Source organism: Erpetoichthys calabaricus, chromosome 10 (assembly GCF_900747795.2).
Source record: "Erpetoichthys calabaricus chromosome 10, fErpCal1.3, whole genome shotgun sequence".
Lineage (NCBI taxonomy): Eukaryota > Metazoa > Chordata > Cladistia > Polypteriformes > Polypteridae > Erpetoichthys > Erpetoichthys calabaricus.
Genome location: NC_041403.2, coordinates 65,514,955 through 65,541,835, shown reverse-complemented (window position 1 = coordinate 65,541,835; position 26,881 = coordinate 65,514,955). Strand labels below are relative to the sequence as shown.

At 38.3% G+C, this 26,881-nt stretch overlaps 1 protein-coding gene across 1 annotated transcript in view; it reads right to left on the bottom strand.

Annotated features, from left to right (window-relative positions):
* LOC114645215 (BMP/retinoic acid-inducible neural-specific protein 3-like) overlaps positions 1–26,881 on the bottom strand; it is a 294,652-nt gene that overhangs the window by 71,867 nt on the left and 195,904 nt on the right. The window contains exon 6 of the mRNA XM_028793103.2: positions 10,255–10,360. Within this exon, the coding sequence (XP_028648936.2) occupies positions 10,255–10,360 (106 nt within the window). The remainder of the gene's footprint in view (positions 1–10,254; positions 10,361–26,881) is intronic.

Sequence of the window (26,881 nt, the reverse complement as noted above, 5' to 3'; positions counted from 1 at the left end):
TATATAAAAAAATGTATACTCATCAAAAAGAGCATCACTGCTGAGGTTATCATGTATTGCTGCTGGAAGTGGCTTCATCTAGTCTTTTTGGAATAGATAAACCTTCAGTGAGCCATTCTTTTTTGGAAAGAGTGTTGTATTCTCCAATCAGCTCTTACAAGGGCAGCAACTCTGTGCATCCATGCAATCAATGGCTCATGTATTCCTGTCATTGTCCCTGACAGAATTTGACACGGATTATTACATCTGAAATGGTTATCAGTTCATTTAACTCCAGGCTATAACCAATAATTTTTTGTACAGGTGTGCTGTTTTGACATACGTGGCTTAGCAAGGAAAACACCTGTTATGATTTCAACTGACACACTGGTGTCAATGCGTAAAGGAAAAGTTTATTCACGTCCATAATGTGAAATGGCTGTGGTACAACTATGACAATCTTGTACTCCCCTACTTATATTTTGTGCTTTTTCTAAATCCAGAAGCACCAATAATTAAAAACCAGTGAGATGAGCCTTTAGTTCTTGCGGTAGAAGCATTGGGTACAGTCATGTTGTCCGGTGGATGGTGTACGTGCAAATGACTATGTGTTGTCATGGTTTGTAAATCTTTCTTACAACAACCTTCCTGGTTAGTCAACAAATAACTCTGGTTACATCTTTTGGCTCACTGTGCTCATTTGCTTTTAAGTCAAAGTGTTGCCAAACAGGCAAGGTTGATTTCTTCATAGCCAACCATTCGCTCGTTTGTACTTTTCTACCTTGTTGCAGTGCATGGCTATTAACAGTGAGGGCACCCTTCTTTAAAATTATGGAATTGCAGAAAGGCTATGGTGAATTACACAGTTAAAACTGAAATGCCCAAACACCAACAGGGTACTAAAACACTATAATTATCTATTGGTGATATTTAATTGGACTATTAATCAACCAGAATATTTTACATATTGCTGAATCCTATTGCTGACACCATAATAATCAATGCTAATAAAACTGAACATTTTGTACTTTTGTTAAACTTATCTGTTCCAAACTGCTCAGTAGTTTAAAATTAATATTATGTTGAAAAATCTACAAAATGCATTTTACTTTTAATTTTCTGAACACACTTTGTTCACTGTTGGTATACAGGAAGCAACAGTCTATCTGAGAAGCAATAGAAACCAAAAAGGAGCCAACCACAGATAGAATGCTACTCTTCAAAATCCATCTACAGGTGTATTATGGCCATATATATGGCATCATTAATAACAAATGAGCTCTTCTTTTTTTTAACAAATGACCACCTGTATAAGTAAAATGGGAGCAGGACTGTTAGCTCTGATACTTAACAGCACAAGGGAACTGGAGTAAAATGCCAGTCACTGTCAGTGTGACAACAATAAAAATAATCTCCAAGAAGGCATTACCTGTAATGTGATGAGTCTGTGACCTCATAAGAATGGATGTGAGTGTTTGTGGGAGTGAGTTTGCCCTGTGATGGGCTGTTACTTTATCTTCGATTGGTTTCTACACATTACTACATGTTGCTGAGATGCTCTATTGTGATTTTAAAACTGATTAAAGTGTGTTTCAGCAACTGAATACATGAAATTTCCATCAATATTCAATCTTCATCAATATTACCTGTACACCAGGGGTTTATCAAGTATTTATCTGTTACATTTAATTATTCTTGTTCAAGTTTATTGTTACTTTTCATGCCATACCAATGACTCTTTTCCTACCTCTTGATCATGTGGAGCCCGAGTCTCTGTTGTCACTAGTGGATACAAGGCAAGTCCAGCACTAGACCACAGATAAAATAAACACTGAACAATTTTTATTTACAAGTCAAATCATCAGTATGCCTTTGGACTGTGTGAAGAAAACAGCATGAAAATAATGGGAACAGCCACACTCCATGCAGAAGACACCAAGTTAGAAATTAAGATGAAGAAGGAAGAGATGTTTCAGCTAAGGAAGATGGAGGTATTGAGGAATAATAGTTATATTGACTAATCATGGTGCTGGACAGTCGTGACAATATTCATTAACCAAGCAAGTAATAATTTCACTGTGCACTGACAAACCAATAAATTAGGGCCTGAAGTAGAGGCAAATTAATTGTATGTCTTAATCATCTTTCCTTCACACAACAATTTCATATACAGTGGTGTACAGGACCGAGACTGTTACTTTAAAATTCGTTCAGCAAAAGCATGGGAACATAGTTGGAAACTTGTTAAGAGAACCATAGACGCATGGAATAAGTTATTAATCAGTGTGAAGACAGTAGAAGTTTAGGGACCTTCAAAACTATACTTGGAGGTGCTAATTCCCTTCATAATATAAAAAACACACTTCAATCATGTCACCTCTTAATCTCCTTTTACTTAAACTGGAAAGGCTCAGCTCTTTTAATCTTTCCTCATAATTCATCCCCTGTAGCCCTGGAATCAGCCTAGTCGCTCTTCTCTGGAACTTTTCTAGTGCTGCTATGTTCTTTTTCTAGCCTGGAGACCAAAACTGCACACAGTACTCCAGATGAAGCCTCACCAGTGCGTTATAAAGCTTCAGCAGAACCTCCTTGGACTCGTACTCTACACATCAGGGCACTATATAACCTGACATTCTGTTAGCCTTCTTAATGGCTTCTGAACACTGTCTGGAAGTTGATAGTATCGAGTCCACTACGACTCCTAAATCCTTCTCATAAGGTGTACTTTTGATTTTCAGACCTCCCATTGTGTATTCATACCTAACATTATTACTTCCTGTTTGTAATTCTTTACATTTGCTGACATTACATTTCATCTGCTACAACTCTGCCCAAGTCCATATGCTGTCTATGTTCCTCTGTAATGATAAAATGGAGTTGATCGTCTGCCAATCCACCTAGCTTGGAAATATTTGCAAACTTAAACAGCTTGTTATTTATATTAGTATCCAAATTCTTTACATATGTTAAAAATAACAGCGGCTCTAGCACTGACATCTGTAGGACATCACTCTTAACATCACCACTCATACCATAACCCTCTGCTTCCTGTGTTGGAGCCAGTTTTGCACCCATCTACTCATTACACCCTAAACTCCCACTTCTTTTAGTTTGATTTCCAACCTTTCATGTGGCACCTTATCAAATGCTTTCTGAAAGTCAAGATAAATAATATTGTATGCCCAACTCTGATCGTATCTTTTTGTTGCTTCTTCAAAGAATTCCAGCATTGTGGTGAAACATGACCTCCCTCATCTGAATCCATGCTGACTGTTCAGTAGAATTCAAGTTCTTGCCATCTGTTGCATAATCTTTTCCTTAATAACTCCTTCCATTAATTAATCTGTTTACCCAGCAAAACTATCACCCATCTATTATCCAACCCGCTATATCCAAACTAATTTACCATTAATTACTCAAACTGTTTCTGCTGAAGCATATATGGGACATTCTGAGACAACAACTTCAGTCTACATTAAACATGCCATTTTCTCTAGTAGCATTTGTACAATGCATGACTGGACTATGGCTCTATTTGGATTATTTACCACTTGACTACATGTTGCAAAACATATTCGTTTGTACCAATAACTGCGAGTGTTACCAGGCACTAATAATCTTCACATCTCACCTCATTCATGAAAAAACAAATCACTCCTTAGGCCAGGTTTTGGAATCATTTCTGACATAAATATCATCTGCTTTAAATGCTGTTTTTGATCAGAATCACATCCATGCTTGTAGGTGGAATTACACTTTCAATGTAAAGTGTACTTAGCAATTAGATGATACATTTACAAATATTTAAATAATTAACCATCCAATTAGCAGTCTGCATTCAAGTAAAAATAAAATTTAAACAATTTGTCTGGCATTTCATTTAACCACAATGCCTGCTTTGAATCTATTATTGTCTTTTAAAGACAACAGATAACAACAAATAAGGTATTTCTATCATTTGTTAATTCCCTTTTCTTCATAGTTACCAAGGTTGCTAGTTTGACTTTTTTCTTTAATTTCCGATGCTTTAATTGCTGTTAGCATGCTGATATCATTTAAATCAGCTAATTTAGAATATGACTGCCAGTTTCTAGTGACAGAAAAATATGGAGGGAGGGGGTTGGGAGTATGAAGCAGATGCAGAGGAGCTGGTCCTTCCTGATCTGTAATGAAAAGACGACTTCCTATCTCACAAGCAGTCATTTTTATATATGGGTTTTTGTGTCATTGACACGTTTATAAAGAAGGACGCACACGAGTCTGCTTGCATATTATATCTTCAGCACTTTACAACCTCTGATCGACCTACACCAAGGCAACAGTTATGGGCATTTCAGCTAATTAGCAAACAATGTCACAAAATAAAAAAAGTAATTCACATTCACATTAACCATTTATCACCAGATATAATCTGACATTTCAAGACATAAATACAAACAGATGCATAAATAAAAAAGCTTCGATTCTGGCTACTGCACAGATACATGTGAATAACTGCAGAATAAATTAACAAAGATGAAAATGGAAATGTCTTAAATTCAATTCGGTTTAATTGAATTTACTCTTATTGAGCACACTATCATGTAAACACCCAGTGCATTATACAATAATCACAAGTATATTATATCAAATTAGAAGCTTCTGCTCTGTAGGTATTTGTGCAATAATAACTTTAACCTAAAATATCACACATTGTTTTCTTTTCTTTTACAGGCATGTACTGTTTATAAGGCTAAAGTGGTCTTTAATTCAAACAAAGGATTATCAAAGGATTTATCAGTTCTGGTAAATAACATTACACTCTCAAGCCTCAGTTCAAGGTCATGGCTGCTGGAGTTTATCCCAGCAACACTGGGGACAAGACAGGAGGAAGCCTTGGACATGGCACAAGTCAATCACAGGCCCCACACTCGGCTAACTTGGATTCACCAGCACAACTTTGGGGATATAAGTAGAAAACCAGAATATCTAGAGGAAAACCCACATAGGTACAGAGTGAACTTACACCCTATACATCTGTGTGCCATATTGGAACCCAGGATGATGGAGCCATGCATTGCCTACTCCTGAAAAATGCATTTTCAAAATCACATAAACTCATTTTTGCAGATTATGTTCCTGTTTATCTTAAATATTTTTTGTTTAATAGTAGAACAGAAGTTTAACAAAGTTGTATATTTTAATACATTTTTGTTTATGATCATGTTGGAGTGTGGAATTTTGGACAGACGAGCAAGTAAGAATTTCCCTGTACTCTATCACAGTGTCAGTGCTACTACAACTTCTAAATATTGACAAAACCAGAGTTTCAATGAGTTTGCCACATTTGTTAACCAAATGAACCACAAGCCTGCATGGAGTTTGCATGTTCTCTCCGTGTCTGCGTGGGTTTCCTCCGGGCGCTCCGGTTTCCTCCCACAGTCCAAAGACATGCAGGTTAGGTGGACTGGCGATTCTAAATTGGCCCTAGTGTGTGCTTGGTGTGTGGGTGTGTTTGTGTGTGTCCTGCGGTGGGTTGGCACCCTGCCCGGGATTGGTTCCTGCCTTGTGCCCTGTGTTGGCTGGGATTGGCTCCAGCAGACCCCTGTGACCCTGTGTTCGGATTCAGTGGGTTGGATAATGGATGGATGGATGGATGAACCACAAGACTAGGAGTGATATCTGCACGGTGTTCAGCTAGATGATCTCCTGGTTGTCAGCCACACATTTCTTTACATTTAAATGTTTACTTTTTTCATATTAAGTACCCAACACTTGGCTTTAAAGAATATTAATTATATAGTGTTTTTCAAGATTGATTATCTTCTTCTTTCGGCTGCTCACGTTAGGGGTTACCACAGCATATCATCTTGTTCCATATCTTTCTGTCCTCTACATTTTGCTCTGTCACACCCATCACCTGCATGTCCTCTCTCACCACATCCATAAACCTTCTCTTAGGCCTTCATCTTTTCCTCTTGCCTGGCAGCTCAATCTTTAACATCCTTTTCCCAATATACCCAGCATCTCTCCTCTGTACATGTCCAAACCAACGCAATCTCGCTTCTCTGACTTTGTCACGCAACTGTCCAACCTGAGGTGACCCTCTAATGTACTTATTTCTAATCCTGTCCATCCTCGTCACACCGATGCATATCTTAGCATCTTTAACTCTGCCACCTCCAGCTCTGACTCCTGCTTTCTGGTCAGTGCCATCGTCTCCAACCCATATAACATAGCTGGTCTCACTACCGGCCTGTAGACCTTCCCTTTCACTCTTGCTGATAACCCTCTGTCACAAAATACTCTTGACACTCTTCTTCACCCATTCCAATATGCCTGCACTCTCTTTTTCACCTCTCTTCCACAATCCCCATTACTCTGTACTGTTGATCCCAAGTATTTAAACTCATCCACCTTAACCAAGTATACGCCCTGCATCCTCACCATTCCACTGACCTCCTTCTCATTTACACACATGTATTCTGTCTTTTTCCTACTAACCTTCATTCCTCTCCTCTCTAGAACATATCTCCACCTCTCTAAGGTCTCCTTGACTTGGTCCCTACTCTCGCTACAGATCACAATGTCACAATATCCTGTACAACTCTTACGTACTTCTCTTCCACTCCCGACTTCCTCATACAATACCACAACTCCTCTTGAGTCACCCTGTCATATGCTTTCTCCAGATCCACAAAGACACAATGCAACTCCTTCCAGCCTTCTCTATACTTCTCCATCAACATCCTCAGAGCAAACATTGCATCTGTTGTGCTCTTTCTTGGCATGAAACCATACTGCTGCTCACTAATCATCATCTCACTTCTTAACCTAGCTTCCACTACTCTTTCCCATAACTTCACGCTGTGGCTCATCAATTGTATCCCCCTGTAGTTACTACAGCTGTGCACATACCCCTTATTCTTAAAAATCAGTACCAGTGCACTTCTTCACAACTCCTCATGAATTCTCTCACTTTCCTAGATTGCATTAAACAATCTGGTTAAAATCTCCACTCCCATCTCTCCTAAACACCTCTATGCTTCCACAGGTATATCATCTGGACCAACGGCTTTTCCATTCTTCATCCTCTTCATAGCTGTCCTTACTTCCTCCTTGCTAATCCGCTGCACTTCCTGATTCACTATCTCCACATTATCCAATTTTTTCTCTCTCTCATTCTCTTCATTCCTCAGCGTCTCAAAGTACACATTCTCCTCACTTGTATGTTTCCATCTTTATCTCCCTAATCTGCTGCACATCCTTCTCGGCTTGGTCCCTCTGTCTAGCCAATTGGTACAGGTCCTTAACTCCCTCCTTAGTGTCCACCCTCTCATACAACTCATCATACACCTTTTCTTTAGCCTTCGCCACCTCTCTCTTCACCATGCGCCTTATCGCCTTGTACTCTTGTCTACTTTCTACATCTCTCTTACTATCCCACTTCTTCTTCACCATCCTCTTCCTCTGTATACTTTCCTGTACTTCCCCATTCCACCACCATGTTTCCTTTTCCTCCTTCCTCTGTCCAGATGTCATGCCAAGCACCCTTCATGTTGTCGCCCTTACTACTTCTGCTGTAGTTTCCCAGCTGTCTGGTAACTCTTCACTGCCACCCAGTACCTGTCTTACCTCCTCCCTAAACTCAACCTTGCAGTCTTCCTTTTTCAACTTCCACCACTTGATCCTTGGCTCTGCCCTCACTCTCCTCCTCTTCTTGGTCTCCAATGTCATTCTACAGACCACCATCCTATGCTGTCTAAAAACACTTCCCCCTGCTACCACTTCTGCATAGGATGTAATCTATCTGTGTGCATCTTCCTCCACTCTTGTACATAACCCTATGTTCCTCCCTCTTCTTAAAATACGTATTCACAACAGCCATATCCATCCTTTTGGCAAAATCCACTATCATCTGACCTTCTTCATTCCTCTCCTTGACACCATACCTACCCATCACCTCCTCGTCTCCTCTGTTTACTTCACCAACATGTACATTGAAATCTGCTCCAATCACCACTTTCGGTCCCTTGGGTACACTGTTCATCACTTCATTCAAATCACTCCAGAAATCTTCTTTCTCATCCATTGTACACCAACTTGCAGGGCATATGCACTAACAACGTGCATCATCACACCTCCAATTTCTAGCTTCATAATCATTACTCTGTCTGATACTCTTTTCACCTCCAAAACACTCTTGACATACTGTTCCTTCAGAATAACTCCTACCCCATTTCTCCTCCCATCCACACCATTATAGAACAAATTGAATCCACCTCCGATCCACCTGGCCTTACTCCCCTTCCATTTAGTCTCTTGCACGCACAATATATCAACCTTCCTTCTCTCCATCATATCTGCTAACTCTCTCCCCTTACCAGTCATACTGCCAACATTCAAAGTTCCTACCCTTTGTTCCACTCTTTTTACCTTCCTCCTCTCCTCTTTCCACCAGACACGTCTCCCCCCTCTTCTTCTCCTTCTTCAGCCAAGAATCAAGATTGATTATGCTGTTTCAAAAATTTCTTAAAACAGCACATTTATGTGTAAAATGTGTAAACTAAATTGATGAGGCATACTGTACATGATGGCTTTATGATAAAGCTGGAGAGAAGGAAAAGTGTGTAGCTTATATTCTTGACTACATGTATTATGGGCCAACAGTTATTTTCTACATACACTGAGCATTAGCGTCAACCTTATCAAGAATTTAAATTGGGGTAAGTATTGTCTGTTAGTCAAATATCCCAGTTTTTGCATTACACATTGAGCATTTGGGTGCACTGCTGTACTGTATTTGTTGTTTACCTATATTTTATGTTGTATGTTTACATGGTATGAATGTAACTTACCTTTCCATTTACTTAATGTTTTCCTTTCTCACAAATAAGAATTCCAATGTACTTACAAGTATGATCACCCATTTATTTAAATAGTTGGGTCATATATACTAGCAAGCCCTGAATGGGGTGCCAAGGGCACAAATGACTGGGCAATGTAGAGTGGACAACTAACATAGCTGCATGTCCTTGAAATATGGCAGAAAATTCAGAAAACTGAGGAAAAGCTGATTCAAACAAAGGGGATGAGCAAACTCTATGCTGTGAGTGGACAGCAAGTCGTTTGAACCCAGTCTCCTGCAGATGTGAAGCAGAAGTAGTAACCTATACTGCCCTAATGGCAAATAAACTTGAATGTGCCCTAGACACTAGACTAACCTCTCCCTAAGAGATGTGTAACTCCTCCATGTAATTTTTCAGTGTAACAATCTATGAATAAGAACTGCCTTTAAACTAACAAACCATAACACTTCTTTAAATGACGCTTCTTGGTATGCAAAGATAAAGAATACCTGAAGGAATCTTTTCTATTTTTAAATGATTTCTTACACTGCCACACTCTGGGGTTCATAGAACAACCAGCCTGTCAGAGATGAACCCACATTTGATCTGGTCACTCCTATATAAATTGGAAGCCTGCAAAGTCACAATCTTTTCCAACTAGTGCAGCAAAAGGCTAGCTGACCTTTTAAGAATAACAAGCTACCTCAAAGAGTCATATAAAGAGCAGAGATTTCATCCATTGTGACAATAAGTGCCGATGTTACAGTATGAACCATCCTAGGACCCAAGCACTATGTTCTCCTGATCTGCAATGTCTGGTAACCCTTCAGGCCATATCTCCTGTTTTGGTCCCTTGTTCTACATATTTACATCTTTGCATAATGTGTCACTTGTGGGTTTGTTATGCAGATGGAAATTTCTAATAAATGTTCAGTTTGTGTGATGCGAACACAAGCAAAATACAGAAGACCAATCTCTGATTCAAGAAATGAACTTCATACTAAAGATTAAACTAAGCTTCTGAGGTCCAGCAAACAAGATCTGGTTATCCACTCTCATTCATTATGCATCGTAAAAGCAATAATCACTGTTATTTATCCCCTGTGCATCCGCTGTGGAGCCATTTACTCCACGTTTAAACCCTCTTCTTGACACGTTCTATTGCTGTGCCTTAAGGAATGACTGCTCTCTCAGAGAAGTAAGAATTTGGCGTGTAGGGCACAGTCGTTTGGAAATGCAAAGCTTGACAGAAAGTCCATAGACTTTAATGGGAAACAAAAAGCTGCAAGGCAAATTACTTGTTGAATTTTTAAACATTAAAGTATGTAAAGCTAGGCCAGGGTTTCAGACGTGTCCTGCTCAATAAATAGAGAGAGATGGAAACAGCATATTAATTCCAGTGACAGCTGAAATTGGCCTTTGTTAATGCTCTCCATGACCACCATACCTTGTAAATAGATTTTGTTTTCAGGACTCTGGACCAAAACAGAGCTGACGGAGTCAAGGTTGTCGTAATTACTGCATCCTAGTGGGCCAGTTCTCGTCTCTGTAACCTACAGAAAGAAAGAAAATAGGCTTTATTATTAAAAAGAGAATGACCTTATATAGTACGTTGTAGAACATTTCTTAATTTCACCTGAATTTGTATTTGCTACCATGCAGCAATCCTATAAAGCTTAATCACCTAATGTTGGCACAGAAGCAACATTAATAAATGTTTCACTCCAGTGACTGGATCCATCATCTACTTGGGTTAAAGAGCAAAAAATTAATTCAGCCTTTCCATCTCACTTGACCACCTAGGTACCACTCAGTTTCACCTCTAATGTAAATGTTTATTTTAATGAATCAAAGATTTACTTTTGCACAGTCACAAACTGATTTAGTACCTATTAACCCATTTATTTCTAAGCCCATTCAAGCCAATGTATTGTAACGGGGACTTGAAACTATTTTACTGACATCAAATACGGGACAGGAACTCAGGATGGGACAGCAGCACCGATTTGGTAGAGTCATTCATTTGATCTTGATAACCTTATTTCTTCTTTTAAGGCTTTGTGTGTATAAAAATGAAGAGCAACACAACACAACTAATTTTCAAGAAACTATTACAAGATGTTAAGTTTAAACTTTCAACCTGATGATAATGTCAGTTTTTTTCTTTCTTTAGTTGTCCATTCAAACATTAATTTGTAATGTTTTAATTTATAACATCTTTTCTGTCATAACTACCAAGGACTTCACAAGAACGTCACATAAATTGACTTACAATGCCATTATACTTTATATTTTTGTCAATCGAACAGAAAATGGCCATAATTTGGTCAACAAAAAAAGCAAATATTTTATATATACTGTAAATGCAGACCATTCATTCTGTGATAATTGTATTGTTAGCTAAATTCTGTGCTTTTCCACTAACTTCTCCAGACTGTTTTCAAAAGGGACAGTGGTCTTGAGTGTCTCAAACTTTTTAGACCAGTGCTTCTTGTCCTTACTCCTTCAATATTAATTTAAAAATCTACTTTTTAACTGAATGAACTATGCTTGAGCAACTTTATCAATGCTTTGTGAGTTTTGAAGACCAGCATTTAGGCTCCCACAGAGCTTCAGCTGTTTGCTTGATCTTCTCTGCTCAGCTTCTAGTGCTGCTATGTCTTTTGGTAGTCTGGTAAAACTGCACACTGTATTCCAGATGTGATCTTGCTAGTGATATAGCACCTGTTTACTTAGTGAGTTTAGACATTTTGCAAAAAATAAGTAAAACATTCATATTATGGCTTAATTGCATTTGCTATTGTGAAATTTCATGTTTTATATTGCATGGTATTATCTCAAAAATTGACATTTGCAGACTGAAATATTAATGATACACAGGAGATAATGAAACAAGGTGGCAATACAAATTACTAAAATAATAAGGAAAACACCACAGAGGCTTCTATACAAGATTGAATTCCTTTTCCTCTTGTGGGGTTGCTCACCCACTTTCCCCACTTCTTAAAAACTCTCTTTTTTCAGCCTGTGTGTGTCTCATGATCTTGGCCTCTTTTTTTTCCAACCAGTGAAGCTTTGACTCAACTCAGCTCTAGACTTAATGCCCCACATTGTTTGGCTTTAAAACCTCTTTCATGATTCTCTTCTTAGTCAAATCCTGTCTCAGGGGCTTTCCTGTTTAGCTTTAGGATTATAGTTTGGCGTTCCTCTGGCCATATATATCAGGATTGGAATGATTTCCAGGAGGTAGATCATTGCCCAGGTAGTCTACCTTAATATTTCTGTGGTTGTGTCGTAACACCTGAAAAGATGCCAAGTACCATAAATGTATGAGCAAATGGGTATTTACTATAAAAGAAACAAAATAGGGACATATTAAAGGAAGATGATAAAGTACAAATACAAAGATAAACAATTAAAACCTTAGTTGCTACATTTGCCAAGCTAATCACACTTAAAACTGTCTGTCTGGAGGGGTGGCTTGCCCATTTATCCACCTCGCCAATTTATCTTAGTCTCTCTTGTGTGTGTCTATCTGTCTCCATCTCATAACGACTCAGGCCTCTTCTTCCTGCCCATAAGCCCTTCTCCACAAGTAACTCTTTTGAATCCAGGCTCAATGTGCCCAATTTTGTAAGGTGTCATGTCAAGCCAAGTCCCAAAATCAATTTCAGAGCCACCAATCCTCCTTCCTTTATCCTCTCTTTCCATTATGTAGGTATTCTGCCTCCTGCATCTGTAAGAATGATACCTCAGCATCACTTTGATGCCTAGATATCGTTTAGATTCCCATCATCCCTATAAGCCTGATGCAACCAAGCTCTTGCTGTGCCGCTTACATCATACATAAGAACAAAAGAAATTCGACAAGCAAGAGGAGACCATTCTGTCCAGCAAACTTGTTTCTTTATCTATTAAATAAGATGTCCCAATCTGTCATCTAAGCAATTCTTAAAGGTTGTCAAGGTTTCTGTTTCAACCACATGACTCAGTAATTTGTTTTATATTCCTATGACTCTGCGTAAGTGCTTCCTGGTTTCAATCTTAAATGCATTTCCCCTTAATTTCCACTTGTGTACTTGAGTAAACAATATGCCATTTAGTCAAAACAATTCTACTAGATCTACTTTATTAAGTATTAAGATCTACTGCCTGGATTAGGTTTCTACAAAGTCTCCTCTGCTAGAGACTAAACAGATAGAATTCCCTTAGCATGTCCTTAAATCCTTGTTCTCCTCTACACAGCTGCAAGTGCTGCTATGTCCTTTTTTGTAGCATTGCTGCCAGAACTGCACACAATACTCAGGATACAGCCTCACTAATGCATTATATAACCTGAGCACAATGTCCCTCAGTTTATTTTCAACAATTTTTAGAATACATTATTTTATTTTATTTTTAATAACTTTTGCACAGTGCTGAAAATGTTATGTCACATAACTTCTGAGGTTACTTCCTCTAGGACAGTATATAACAATTACTGTAGGACAGATTTATAAATGACCTTCCTTTTGCCCATGTATAGCACATTTTATGTCAAACTCTATTTTCTAAGTGTTTGCCCAGTGTGTCCAAGTCATTTTGAATTGCGTTTGCTGCCTACTCGGTATCTGCCATCCCTCTGGAATTGATGTCATTAATATAAATTAGAAACAGTAAGTGGTTGAGGACTAACCCAGGAGGGACTCCACTGATAACCTTTCCCCACATGGAGCATTCGCCTCTAATGTATACTTGAGAGCCAGTTTTGTAGGTCATCCATGATGCCAATAACTTCTAGTTTCAAAATTAATCTTCGGTGTGGGACTGTTTAAAAGTTTAAGTAAATGATATTGTATATTTTGTTTTTGTCAAGTATTCAATAGCCTTCCCCAGACAATCTAACAGATTGGATTGGTTTGATTTTCCTGTCATAAGTCCATGCTGGCTTTTATTTAGTATACTATTATCTTGCAGGTACAATACTGTGCAGAAGTTTTAGGCAGGTGTGAAAAAATACTGTAAACAAAGAATGCTTTCAGAAATATAAATAATGATTGTTTATTGTTATCAATTTACAAAATGCAAAGTGAGCGAACAAAACAAAAATCTAAATCAAATCAATATTTGGTGTTACTACCTTTTGCCTTTAAACCAGCATCAATTCTTATAGGTACACTTGCACAAAGTCAGGGATTTTGTAGGATTATAGTCAGGTGTATGATCAACCAATTATACCAAACAGGTGCTAATGATCATCAATGTCACACGTAGGTTGAAACACATTAACTGAAACAGAAACAGCTGTGTAGGAGGCTTAAAACTGGGTGAGGAACAGCCAAACTCTGCTACCAAGGTGAGGTTGTGGAAGACAGTTTCATGTCATGGCAAGATTGAACACAGCAACAAGACACAAAGTAGTTATACTGCATCAGCAAGGTCTCTCCCAGACAAAGATTTCAAAGCAGACTGGGGTTTCAAGATGTGCTGTTTAAGCTCTTTTGAAGAAGCACAAAAAAACGGGCAATGTTGAGGATTGTAGACGCATTGGTCTGCCAAGGAAACGTAGTGCAGCAGATGAAAGACACATCAAGCTTATTACCCTTCGAAATCTGAAGATGTCCAGCAGTGCCATCAGCTCAGAACTGGCAGAAACCAGTGGGACCCAGGTACACCCATCTACTGTCCGGAGAAGTCTGGCCAGAAGTGGTCTTCATGGAAGAGTTGCAGCCAAACAGCCATACCTCCGACGTGAAAACAAGGCCAAGCGACTCAAGTATGCACGAAAACATAGGAACTGGGGTGCAGAAAAATGGCAGCAGGTGCTCTGGACTGATGAGTCAAAATTTGAAATATTTGGCTGTAGCAGAAGGCAGTTTGTTCGTCGAAGGGCTGGAGAGCCGTACAATAATGAGTGTCTGCAGGCAACAGTGAAGCATGGTGGAGTTTCCTTGAACGTTTAGGGCTGCATTTCTGCAAATGGAGTTGGAGATTTGGTCAGGATTAATGGTCTTCTCAATGCTGAGAAATACAGGCAGATACTTATCCGTCATGCAATACCATCAGGGAGGCGTATGATTGGCCCCAAATTTATTCTGCAGCAGTACAATGACCCCAAACATACAGCCAAAGTCATTAAGAACTATCTTCAGCGTAAAGAAGAACAAGGAGTCCTGGAAGTGATGATATGGTCCCCACAGAGCCCTGATCTGAATATCATTGAGTGTGTCTGGGATTACATGCAGAGACAGAAGGATGTGAGGAAGCCTACATCCACAGAAGATCTGTGGTTAGTTCTCCAAGATTTTTGGAACAACCTACCAGCTCCTTTAAAAACTGTGTGCAAGTGTACCTAGAAGAATTGATGCTGTTTTGAAGGCAAAGGGTGGTCACACCAAATATTGATTTGATTTAGATTTCTCTTTTGTTCATTCACTGCATTTTGTTGATTGATGAAAATAAATGATTAACACTTCCATTTTTGAAAGCATTCTTTGTTTACAGCATTTTTTCACATCTGCCTAAAACTTTTGCACAGTACTGTACATTTCTAGTTAATTTCTTAGAGCTGTTCTACCTGGCTTTGTCCAGAAACATGATAAAATGTATGTTACACGCATAAAATAAATAAAAAGCAGATCTGACACTAGATTTGGAGAATTAGAAGTAATTTTGCAACAAAGAACAATTTGCAGAACAGTAATTATTTCAGTTCAGTTCAGTAATAATATTTAAACGTTGTACAGCAAATAGAACACGCCACAGTTGTAACATTTAACTCAATTGCTGACAGACAAATGAGGGTGGAGTGGCACATACACCCTTCTCCTCCCTGAGCAGCCCTCCTGGAGCATCTTCATGAAGTTTCGGCCCCCTCTGGCTCCCGTCATTTCAAAAGACGTTTGTTACTCCAGCTCTATCATAGATCTTGTCACAAATGGGTCATTTAATAGCTTAATATTTTCCGTACACAAAAAGTGACTAATTCTGACCTTTTTGTTATTCATAAAATTAGACTTATTATTGAGCAGTAAATGTAAAAATCTTGTTTTGTTTTTTCAATGTCTTTAAATATTTAAAATTCTCAGTAACTATTGTGGCCAACACAAACAACTGAAATTACTGTTGTTTTGTTATGCCATCATTTCTAATTCTTTTGAAGTAAAAATCATGTTGATATCTTGTTGCATTCTAAAGATGTTGAGGTTAAAAGGCACAAAGATTTGGCAAAAATCTCAGTTTTTATTTTTTTCTAGATGTTTATATGTAGAAAATCTAAAATTGTATTATCCTGTATTCAAAGTTACATTATATTAGAAATACTGTAGTGTTACATTTTTATATAAAACAATAAGAATAAGAAAAAATATATAAGATATATAGATTCTAAATAAGCAAAGTGCAATAAGGCACACTATGGACATGTTGCTGCCATCTAGCAGAGTTACAAATTTAGTATTATTGCAGCTGATAATGGCAACTTTTTCTTCTAAATATTTGTATGTAGAAAATAAAAAAAATGAGTAACCTATATTTTGGGTTAGACTATACTGGAAATAACTACAAAGTTTTATAGAAATATGTGCAGTGTTGTTCATGTGTTTTCTCTAGCAAACAAACAGAAATTTAGTTTTACATCTGTAAATTATGGTTTCCATAATTTTTCGTGGTATAGAAGTAATATGGGCAAAGTTTCTTTGCAGCCTTTGTCGATTTTCATAAAGCATTCGACTCAGTTGATTATGCTGCCCTGTGGGACATCCTGAGGGTTCATGGGATCCCCTCGAGGTTGCTGGATATCATGGCAGGCCTGTAAGCTGGTACTGTGAGTGCTGTGCAAAGTGGAGGCAGAACCTCTGCATTTTTCCCAGTTGATTCTGGGGGTTCATCAGGGGTGTGTTCTTGCTCCTACTCTGTTCAATGCTTGTATGGACTGGGTGTTGGGCAAGGTTGTGGGGTCCAGCGACTGTGGGGCATCTGTTGGTGAAGAAAGATTCATGGATCTTGACTTTGCTGACGATGCTGTGATCTTCGCTGAGTCAATGGAGGCTCTGATCGGGGCACCTGAGAGACTGAGCGAGGAGTGTCTGGGCCTGCAAGTGTCCTGGATTAAAACCAAGATCCAGGCTTTTAATGACCTTTTGGGCACAGCCATCAGCAGTGTGTCTGTTTTTGGAGAGAGTGTTGACCTTGTGGAGAGGTATACTTACCATGACAGTAACACTCATGTCTCTTGTGACTCTTCCTATGAAGTCAGTAGATGGATTGAAAGGGCATGGTGGGTCTTGAGGTCACGTTTCCCCGTGGGTGATCCAGCGAGTAAGATCCTCATTGTTGGGGACCCAAGCGGCTGGACCAGGCCAAGGGGTCGCCCAAGTAACACCTGGCTACGGCAGATAAAGGGTAATTTCCGGAGGGTGGGACTGGACCGCGTGTCTGCCTGGGGGGTTGCCAACCGGGATCCTGAATTGCTTCGTTGTGTAGTGGGTGCGGCAACGCACTGTACCAGTGCATAATCCCCAACTTGACTTAACTTGATATAAGTAAGGCTTATTGGTCTATATTTACCAGGATTCACTTTGTCTCCTTTCTTGTAAGCTGAAGTCACATTTATAACCTTCTAGTCATCAGTTAATTCTCCTCTCTGAAATAACTGCTAAAATATGCCTAATAAAGGTTTATAAATGACACTTTCATTTATTTCAGTACAACTGGTATACCCCCATCAGGTCCAGGGGCTGCTATAAACTGCACCGTATTGAGGGCCTGAAGTGAGTGTGACTCTTTTACTTTAAAATCTATGAACTCAGAGCTCATTTTTCTTTCTGCTAGAGGCATTAAATTTGTTTCATCCTTTACAAATGCTTTATTGTAATATTTAATTATTTCATTTGGTATTTCCTTTTCATTTTCAAAGATTTCTTCCTGCGCAAGAGATTGATAAAATTTCCATTTTCTTTTTACTGGAGCAGTACTCAAAAATTGCTTGTTGCTTGTTTTGGCTTCATTAACAGTTTATTAATTCAGTTTTTCTTTTGACGTTACGAAAATGTCTTTTCTCTTACTGTAGTATTTAATATTTCTCTAATTCAGAACTTACTGCACTGTTTTTCAGTTTTCTTGTACAGTAATCTCCGTTTTACATTTTAATTATGCACTTATTTATCAAGTTTTAAAAATTTCTTTAGTCTTTTGTTTTATTGGTTTTTGAAATGTACTAATTTTGAGCATGGATCAGAAAGTCTCTGAAGTGATACCACCTATCATTTATAGTAAACAATTTCAAAGTTGATCATATTGTAGTCATTGTTGCTTAACACATCTATAATTTCTTATTTATTGTATTGTCTCTATTATTTTAAAAGATGAAACTCAGACAGATATCACCACCTGTTGGGCTTGAAACAAACTGTGTGAGATAACAGTCACTTGCCATTGGAACCATTCTGGTTACCTCTTTTGGATTTCTGGTAGGGCTTACCCAATCAATGTTTGGAAAGTTAAAATTCCCCATTAGTGATGAGTGAACTCCAGGGTATTCGCTTTGCCTCAAGTTCAGAGTAATCATGGAAGTGTTCGAGTGAATATCACCTAACTTGGTGAAATGCACTGAAGTCAGTGGGGAAGGACTAACTGAACTAGACTTGACAAGACTATAATGGTGCAATCATCTTTAAAGTTCCCAGAGGGATAGGGAAACGTCTGGACCGATTATTGAGGCCAGAAAAGTGACCTGAGTTGTGAGGCAGCAGTGCCAACCACTGCACCACCATGACTCTGTGAGATCAAAAAAGGAAGAACACAGTCAGAGATGCACAATAATATATTTTGTCATAACAAAGCGGAAATGCCGAAATCATAGTCATAAGTCAGAAAAAATATGTAGGCTGTTAAAGGCAGAAAATTCAAAGTGGCATGTCATGATTGAAGCTGGTGGCTCGTTCTGTTTTTTGAAGTCGCGCTGAAAGCTCTCCAAACTGTCTATGCTAATGCTTTGCACTTTTTCTTCTATCAATAAGATAGAAATGTCATGTAAATAGTAATACATCTTTCGTTATTATTACTTCATAATAATAACTCCTGTGTTTGGGGTGTATCAGGCTCTTTCAAGGTTTTTTTAAACTCTGACCATGCCACACACACATGGCTAATTATTATGCATGTGCCTACTTCTCTTTTATTGATGTGGAACTTGAAGATCGACCTGCACATGTGGCTACAGATATCTCGTCCAACAGAATCTGTAATGCACATGATCGGCATTATATAGCTGGAGGGCAGTCCCATCAGTGTTGGCTGTTACAGCTCCAGGGCATATCGCCCTAGCCTCGCAAAGCATTATGGGGCGCTGGTAAAAAAAAATTCAATGAAGAAGGGCAAATGCGGATGCAGAAAATTCGTTGCAAATAACTCTTTGGCAAAATTCGCTAATCAACACTATTCCCCATGATCACTACATTATTGCACATACGTCGTATTTGAACAAATAAAATGCTATTACAAGAAACATTAGAATATAGGAGCCAATAGAACACACCAATCACCAAACCTCTGCATTTTTTCTAACCAGTTTAACCCACAACCTACAGTGATTCAGACATGCTCCCTTCTTCTTTCTTAATTTTGCGTGACTGAATGTTATTTTTAGCAGATAGTGACACATTTATCCTATTCTCTCCTTGCCTGTTTTCCATGAAGCAGGCATAACCATTAATATGATATTCTTCTCCATCAAATCAAATTCCACACAGACAGATTGAGCACTTGGGATTCAAATCCTGGACTCTGGAGCTGTGAGACACCATTGCCTGACCACTGAGCCAACTTAAGATAATGAACTGCCATAAAAAAGAAAGTTATGCTTAACTTTTTAAAGCAGTCAGAAGGTACAACATTTTTAAATTTGGTATTTCAGAACTTTAAGCTATTATCCTATCTTTAGAATTCTGCCACCTCAATTCTGCTTTGTCTTTATTGGAAGGATGAAAAAAACAAAACAAAAAGACTCAGCATTTATCTCTGACAATTAGTATATGCAATTAATCATGAACAAATACACCAAGCTGGCTTTCACTTTGCCTTGCTATAGCCTCACAAATAACTTTGGCAGTTGCAGCTAATCCAGCACTGCACACACCTGCAAGGCGATTCACAAAATACCCAAACAGCGATTACTGCGGCAATTATTTTATATCTCTGTTTCAGCAACTCCAAAAATATCTCTGATAAACAAGTAAAATGCCACAAAAATGATAGCCTCAGAAAACAAGAACAATCACATGTACGTTGTAGAAAAGAAATTATCATTATCTGATATTCTTTTTTTTGAAAAAGGAAGCAGTAAACAGTTTTGAATGAATGTCTTTTATACTGAAGATGCTGGAAATTGCTGGTGCATTGTTTAATACAGTGCAAGATTTCACATTTCTGAATTACTGTATATCCATTGTGTGTAGATATTGAAAAGATGACATAAATAATTTAACAGCACTTTCCTGCCAATCCAATTCAAATTTTGAATTAATGGCCATGCATGTGCTAAATGCCATTTATTTAATAATTCTGCATCACTGAAGTTTAATTAAGAAGATGTAATAATAAAGAAATCATACATAAAACAAACATTCTTTGTATACCAAGTTTAATTTATACGCATTTAAGTGTTACTTTTCTTATCCCTAATTCAATAAAAGAATATATCACTGTTGTCATTGTAGCTTTTTTTATAATATGATGAAAAGGTTCACATCAGGAATAATTGAGCCAATTTGTATTTCACCTTCCTGTAACTCCACCAGATGTAAGGTGTCCAAAACACAGTAAGTAGGGGGTATGGGGAAAGTGTTCACGTAACATAAGTGCTTCCTTATTATTTGATAATGCATTTAGACTGTTTAAGAATATCCAGACCAGACCCATTAACCCTCAGGAAGAAACTACATATACTGTAGATAAATATATACTATGGGTACCATACATACTATATACACACACATGCATACCGTATGTGGTTTAACAGTTCCCTCCAGTTGCTCCTGTTAGTGCGCTACATAGAAATGATAAAACCACCAGACAACATACAAAGAACGCTAGATACACCAGAGTTTGTTGGCCTCTACTTACAAACGAATTTTAAACTACAAGTCCATAAAACAACCAATCACCATAAGTACAAAGAGCTTATCCACACATAGGAGGGACAAAAATGGCTTCAGAAGAATCATCTCTTCCGTTAATGGCTCATCTTAGAATTCAACTGAAAATGGAACTCTTCCCGAGATACTTCCCATATACTCTATGTGGAGGACTACAAATAGAGTCACATCTGTTGACTATTAATCTAACATGAAGTTTATTCAAAGTTCAAATATTCATTATTAAATGCAATCCAGCTGACCTCACTAACAGAGAAGTTTGTTCATAGTTCACAGATTCATTACTAAATATACAGCGTATATATATATAATATATAAGTATAATTATCAGGCTGCTCTTGCAGGCACTAAATTCGAGGAGACCCAGGAAAAAGTCTGTTCACACCCCAAGGAACAGAAAAAAACTTTTATATCACTAAACCCTCTCCCCCTAAGCTTTCGCTGCAGGTGCTTCCATAAGTGAGCCCCCAGCTGTTTTTCCTCATGTCTACTAATCTTGGGGGGGGGGGGGGGGGGTGGACATTTCTAGATTTGGAGAGCAAGAGGGAGAGAGAAAGAGAGAAAGAAAGAGTGAAAAAGAGAATTCTGAGCAAGATCCCAAACGTTTTTTTCTGGCAGTATACCAAAAGGTTTTCATCTATCTAAACGAAAACAAAAAAAAATCAGATATGAGTGTCAGTGAGCTTTGTGTCCTAGGAACCAAGTTACCTGAACTATTCTATAACATTTCTGTAATTATTTACCGCTCTGATGCTGATCGTTCTGATCATAAAATAGGTCATTATGATAACAATTGAGAAGAATTCATAATTAACTTCACAATTATGGAATCTGAGGGTTCCTCTAGAGTGCCTCTTTCTCTTGCATCATTGTGGCTCAAACACTAATCAGCACATCATCATCTCATAACAGATTTAAGTTTCGAGTTTGGTATTTTTCCATCCTGGCATTTTAGCTCCAGACTGTCCTCAAGGAACTGTGACACACAGACAAACACACACACCCATCATAGAGATATCAATGTTTTTGGTATCAGGGGACCCTAAAACATAGAGATCCGTCAAAAATATTTTTTTGATGAATCTGAAGCTTTTGCTTCTCCCCCATAGACCTTAGGTTATGGTGGGGGAGGGCACAAAGCAATAAATGGACTGATATGATATAATAAATTATATTTATTCACTATACTGTAAATACACTTTATATATTTGTGTGTGTATTGACAGGTGTGCGACCATTCTAATGTAAAGAGAACATAAAATAGGATAAGGTTGAATGCTAGGAGTATAACATGTCTGTTTATTTACTCCATTGGTCTGAAATTACTGACCCAGAAAAGGATTTTTAACATTATCCACCTGTTACAATAAGGCTTATGGTCTTTGCCATTTTATAACTATTTACTATGCATTGGACTATATATAGTCCTTAGGATTTTGAAGGTCAAGGAATCTATTAGTTATCTTCTGTTCCCATGTGTTTTTACCAGTGTTAAATATGATTCATGTTGTAGCAGGGCTGCATAATAATAGTATGTTCTATGTTTGTCCTGAGTGCGTTTTGTTTTCATCATCCCGTTTACTGTCCGTTATGTGTGCGTCAGTGAATGTTGTCCCCGTAAGTGCAGAGGGGAAGGATGATGGAGAGAGACCGCAGCCTCAAGACAGAAATCATCTGTTAACTCATCAGATACATCTGGGACATTTTGCATTTAAAAAACAGGAGCGAAGGTTGAGAGAGAGAGGCGAGGAGAGAGAGAGAGAGAGAGAGAGAGGAGACAAACCAAGAGGAAAAGAAGACAATTTAACCACCCATTTATCAACTCATCACTGCTGATCATTGCTTTAGTCCACTGCTTGCTTTTTTCACTGTCCGATTCTACATCATGACAGCCAGAGCTGAATAACCCTGGGGTTTGGATTCATACCAGCCATTGCCAGGACTTTTCACAGTGAGATCATTTTGTTGTCGGGAAGGAGCACAATAACTCTACAGTCAGTTTCAATACCGCTGGACTTTATTTTGGACTCATTTTTCACCACATTTTCAATTGCTGTGTTTATCTAATCCGTGTTTGTATTTGTGCTACGTGTTTTTGTTTATTGTTTAGGGACAAGGGAGGGTCAATGTAAATATTTGTATATTTATGTTCTTATATAGTCACTGGTGCTTTTGGGATAGTGGTGTTTTGCACGCACATATATATATATATATATATATATATATATATATATATATATATATATATATATATATATATATATATATATATATATTATTGAATATTTGTCTGTCTTTTCAATTTACAATATATCCGTGTTTGATTTTACATACTGTATCTGTTTACTGTTTTCTGATTATTTCGTCATGTTGGGAAAAATAAGACAACTTGTAAGGAGTACGGCTGGTTATTAGAGCAAGAAACCTCAGGTAATCCAAAGAATAAGTCTTGGTAGTGCAGTGGCCAGTCTTGGTAAGGGGTCGGCCGTTACAATGTTCTCCTGTGGCACTGCTCGATGCTTCATGGGGTATCCAACCCTAATTGCTGACTGGGGCGGTGCTTCCTCGCTTTGCTCAATTATTGTGTGTCATTCTTCATGGCACTCTGAGGTTCATGGGGGAATCACCCCACCTACATTCCACTCAAAACAGAATAAACTTGTTTTGAACGTTTTTCATGTACACATATGTTCACCTTTGAATCCAAGCAAAGATTTGTGAAAGAGACCCTGGTGTGAAATTTTCCACTTGTGCCATCGTTTCAGCACACAAAAATGTATGGATTTTTGAATTTCGAATTAGGATATTCAACCTGTACTACATTTAAAATTTATTTTCACTCTAGCCTCTTCTGCCTTAATTTCTATTCTGTGTGAAGGTAATTACTTTTTTTGCTCATTCCACAACTCATCCTTCTGTCTCCTTCTAGAATGTCAGAATTTGTAATTCTGGTGACCCAATAGTTTGCACAAAATAGCTGCCTGTTGAGAAGCAGTCTTTACACAGTAGGTGTCTCCTTGTTGTGCTACATTTAACCTAGAAGAAGTTTGCCTGTAGAGCTTAAATAATGGAGGAAGTAACAGTCATGTTAGGGAATTAAAGCATACAATCCTCTGTCACTACCATGCATTTCCTGAATTAAATTGCTCTACTGGAGAGCAAAGTTGACTTGCTCACTTCTAGTATTTTGTGCAAAACACTAAAGAAAGACACATATACATTAGATGGGCACAGATACACCTGAATTCAGAAAGAGTTTAGCTGCAGAGTGACCTGTTAGATTAAGGGGTCTCTTTTAATTATCTAAAGTTAAAACAGATATGGCTTTGTGTTGTTTTTTGTGCACTGTATGAGGGGAACTCCCTAGAACTTCCTAGAAAATTGCTATTTGTTTCAAATTAAATTAGATTGTGAGCTTTTCTCAATTTACTGCCCATTCATTTCTGTGCTCCAGGCATTTTTCAGAAATTAGCCTCACAAAACCTCTAAACGTATACACCAGGAGCAGACCCACTGTAACTCATGTCCAGCTTTCAGGAAGACTCCCATAGGGTCCGACTACAACATTTTCAAGGTAGGTCTTTAATATTCTCTCTTTCATCTCTGTGGTGGACAGAAACAGGACAAATTAGCAAAGCCTGTAGAGGAGCCAATGAATGATTGTATCTCTTTTTCACTCTCTTTATGTTCAGTATGTTACTGAATGAGTCACTGGGGATGCCCTAAGGTTCTTTATACTGCAGTTTATTTTTAATAATGCTTTCTGGTGGCAATATAGGAAAAATAATATTATCCACTGTTAATTTGTTCAGTGGCTCCCAACCATCTGGTAAACAAATTATATTTTTACACATGACTGCAAAGACAGCAAAGCATTTCAATTAATACTGTATGTACAATTCAGTTAATTGTCTGCTCTGCATACAGATACTATTGTCAAGCCAAAAATTTTAAGACGTCTTGCAGCTTGATAATCATCTAATTAATCTTGCTTCATTTCTTTGATTAATGTGCATATTTTCTTGATAGGATAATAGATATCAAGTATTATTTTCCTATTTTTTTTGTCAACTTACCAAACATTATTGTCAAAAGGCACTTTTCACTTGGGTTAATTATCCTAGTATTGTCCCCACAAGTAAAAAGATGCACAGGAATCTTCACAAACAAAACTGATCAGGCCAACAAATGCATAGCAAGTCTACCCTCACCCACATTACATGGCATCACTTTGTAGTGAACGGAATTTTAGAAAGCAAAAAATAAGCAAACCCATCGTAAATAATAGGAAAGCCAATGAAGTGTTTCTGGTCAATTTACTATAGAAAGCTTGAAAGACACATGAGGGTGGCGCAGTGGGTAGCGCTGCTGCCTCGCAGTTGGGATACCTGGGGACCTGGGTTCGCTTCCCGGGTCCTCCCTGAGTGGAGTTTGCATGTTCTCCCCGTGTCTGCGTGGGTTTCCTCCAGGCACTCCGGTTTCCTCCCACAGTCCAAAGACATGCAGGTTAGGTGGATTGGCGATTCTAAATTGGCCCTAGTGTGTGTTTGTGTGTGTCCTGCGGTGGGTTGGCACCCTGCCCGGGATTGGTTCCTGCCTTGTGCCCTGTGTTGGCTGGGATTGGCTCCAGCAGACCCCCGTGACCCTGTGTTTGGATTCAGTAAAACATGCTCAGTATTAGGACTTTGTGTTCTCTACATTACCAGCTACCCCAGGGAACCTTTTAAACCAGGAAGTTTGAAACCAATAAAAGGTTGAGGTTTCCAAGATGTAAATATAAGGCGTCACATGCACAGGGAATCACTTCTGACCTCATCAAGCTCTGCCTCCTCTATCCCAGATCAGTAAAACAGCACATGACTAAAAGGAGTCGTTGTTTCGCCACTACACAAGGAAGCAAGAAGCGGACAGTCCTGCTTTCTTGTGGTTCTTACACTATCCTGACAGAGGTTCTCCTGTACTGTTTTTTGAGTCATATGATTTTTGTTTAATGAAAGAAAATCCTACCAATTAAGCAGGTGATAGGGTCCCAACCTTTTACGCACCTCTTTATATTTTCTTTACAAAGGTCACCCTGACACTAGAAGTGACCCCAAAAAGGGATTTAAAACTACCTCACAGCTACAGATCCAGCAAGTGTCTAATTGGGGGTGAATCATGGGCACATACATAATCGTCAGCAAGAAATGACCCAGAGTCAGCTGAGAGAGAAACAGAAAGCAATGAGAGATGATGGTTTTACTTGGTGTTTGGGGCAAGATATGAAACCTGTATAAGGCAGGTCAATAGTGGCTTTTAATGTTTGTTATTTTATTTATGTTTAGTTCATACCATGGATATCTCTTTGTTTGTCCCTGTTTATTGTTATTTATGTAATAAGCCTTTATTTTACATTTATGTGCTCCTGATATTATAATGGGGTTCAAGGATGGAATGAGAGTTTCTTCTATCATTTATACTGCATATACTGATCAAGGAAGGCCTGGTGCTCAGTGATTACTACTGATGCCTCACAAATTCTTAGATTTCCTGCCCTGTCAGTGTGTTTTGTTTCCTCTTTCCACTATTGTCTCTGACCATGAACAAGAACAGTGAACGCTACCTAACTCTGCCCACTAGCATAGCCCTTATAAAGACAGCAACAACCAACACCAGATTGTCAATTGACTTTGAAAGGATCAAGAGCTAACCACATTAGCGTAACAGGTACTGCTAAAAGACTGCAATTAATGCAGTGTTTCAGCTTTCGTCTGGTTCTTATTTTATTTTAAAGTGTTGCAATTTCTCCCCTTCTTCTCTCTCAGCTTCCTCCTGCATCCCAAAACTATGCAAATTAAATTTATTAACTGTAATTAATTAATTTTAGCTGGATTTGTGAGTGTCAGAGTACTCCGAGATGGACTGGTATCACAGTCTGTATTGGTTTCTCCCTTATACGGA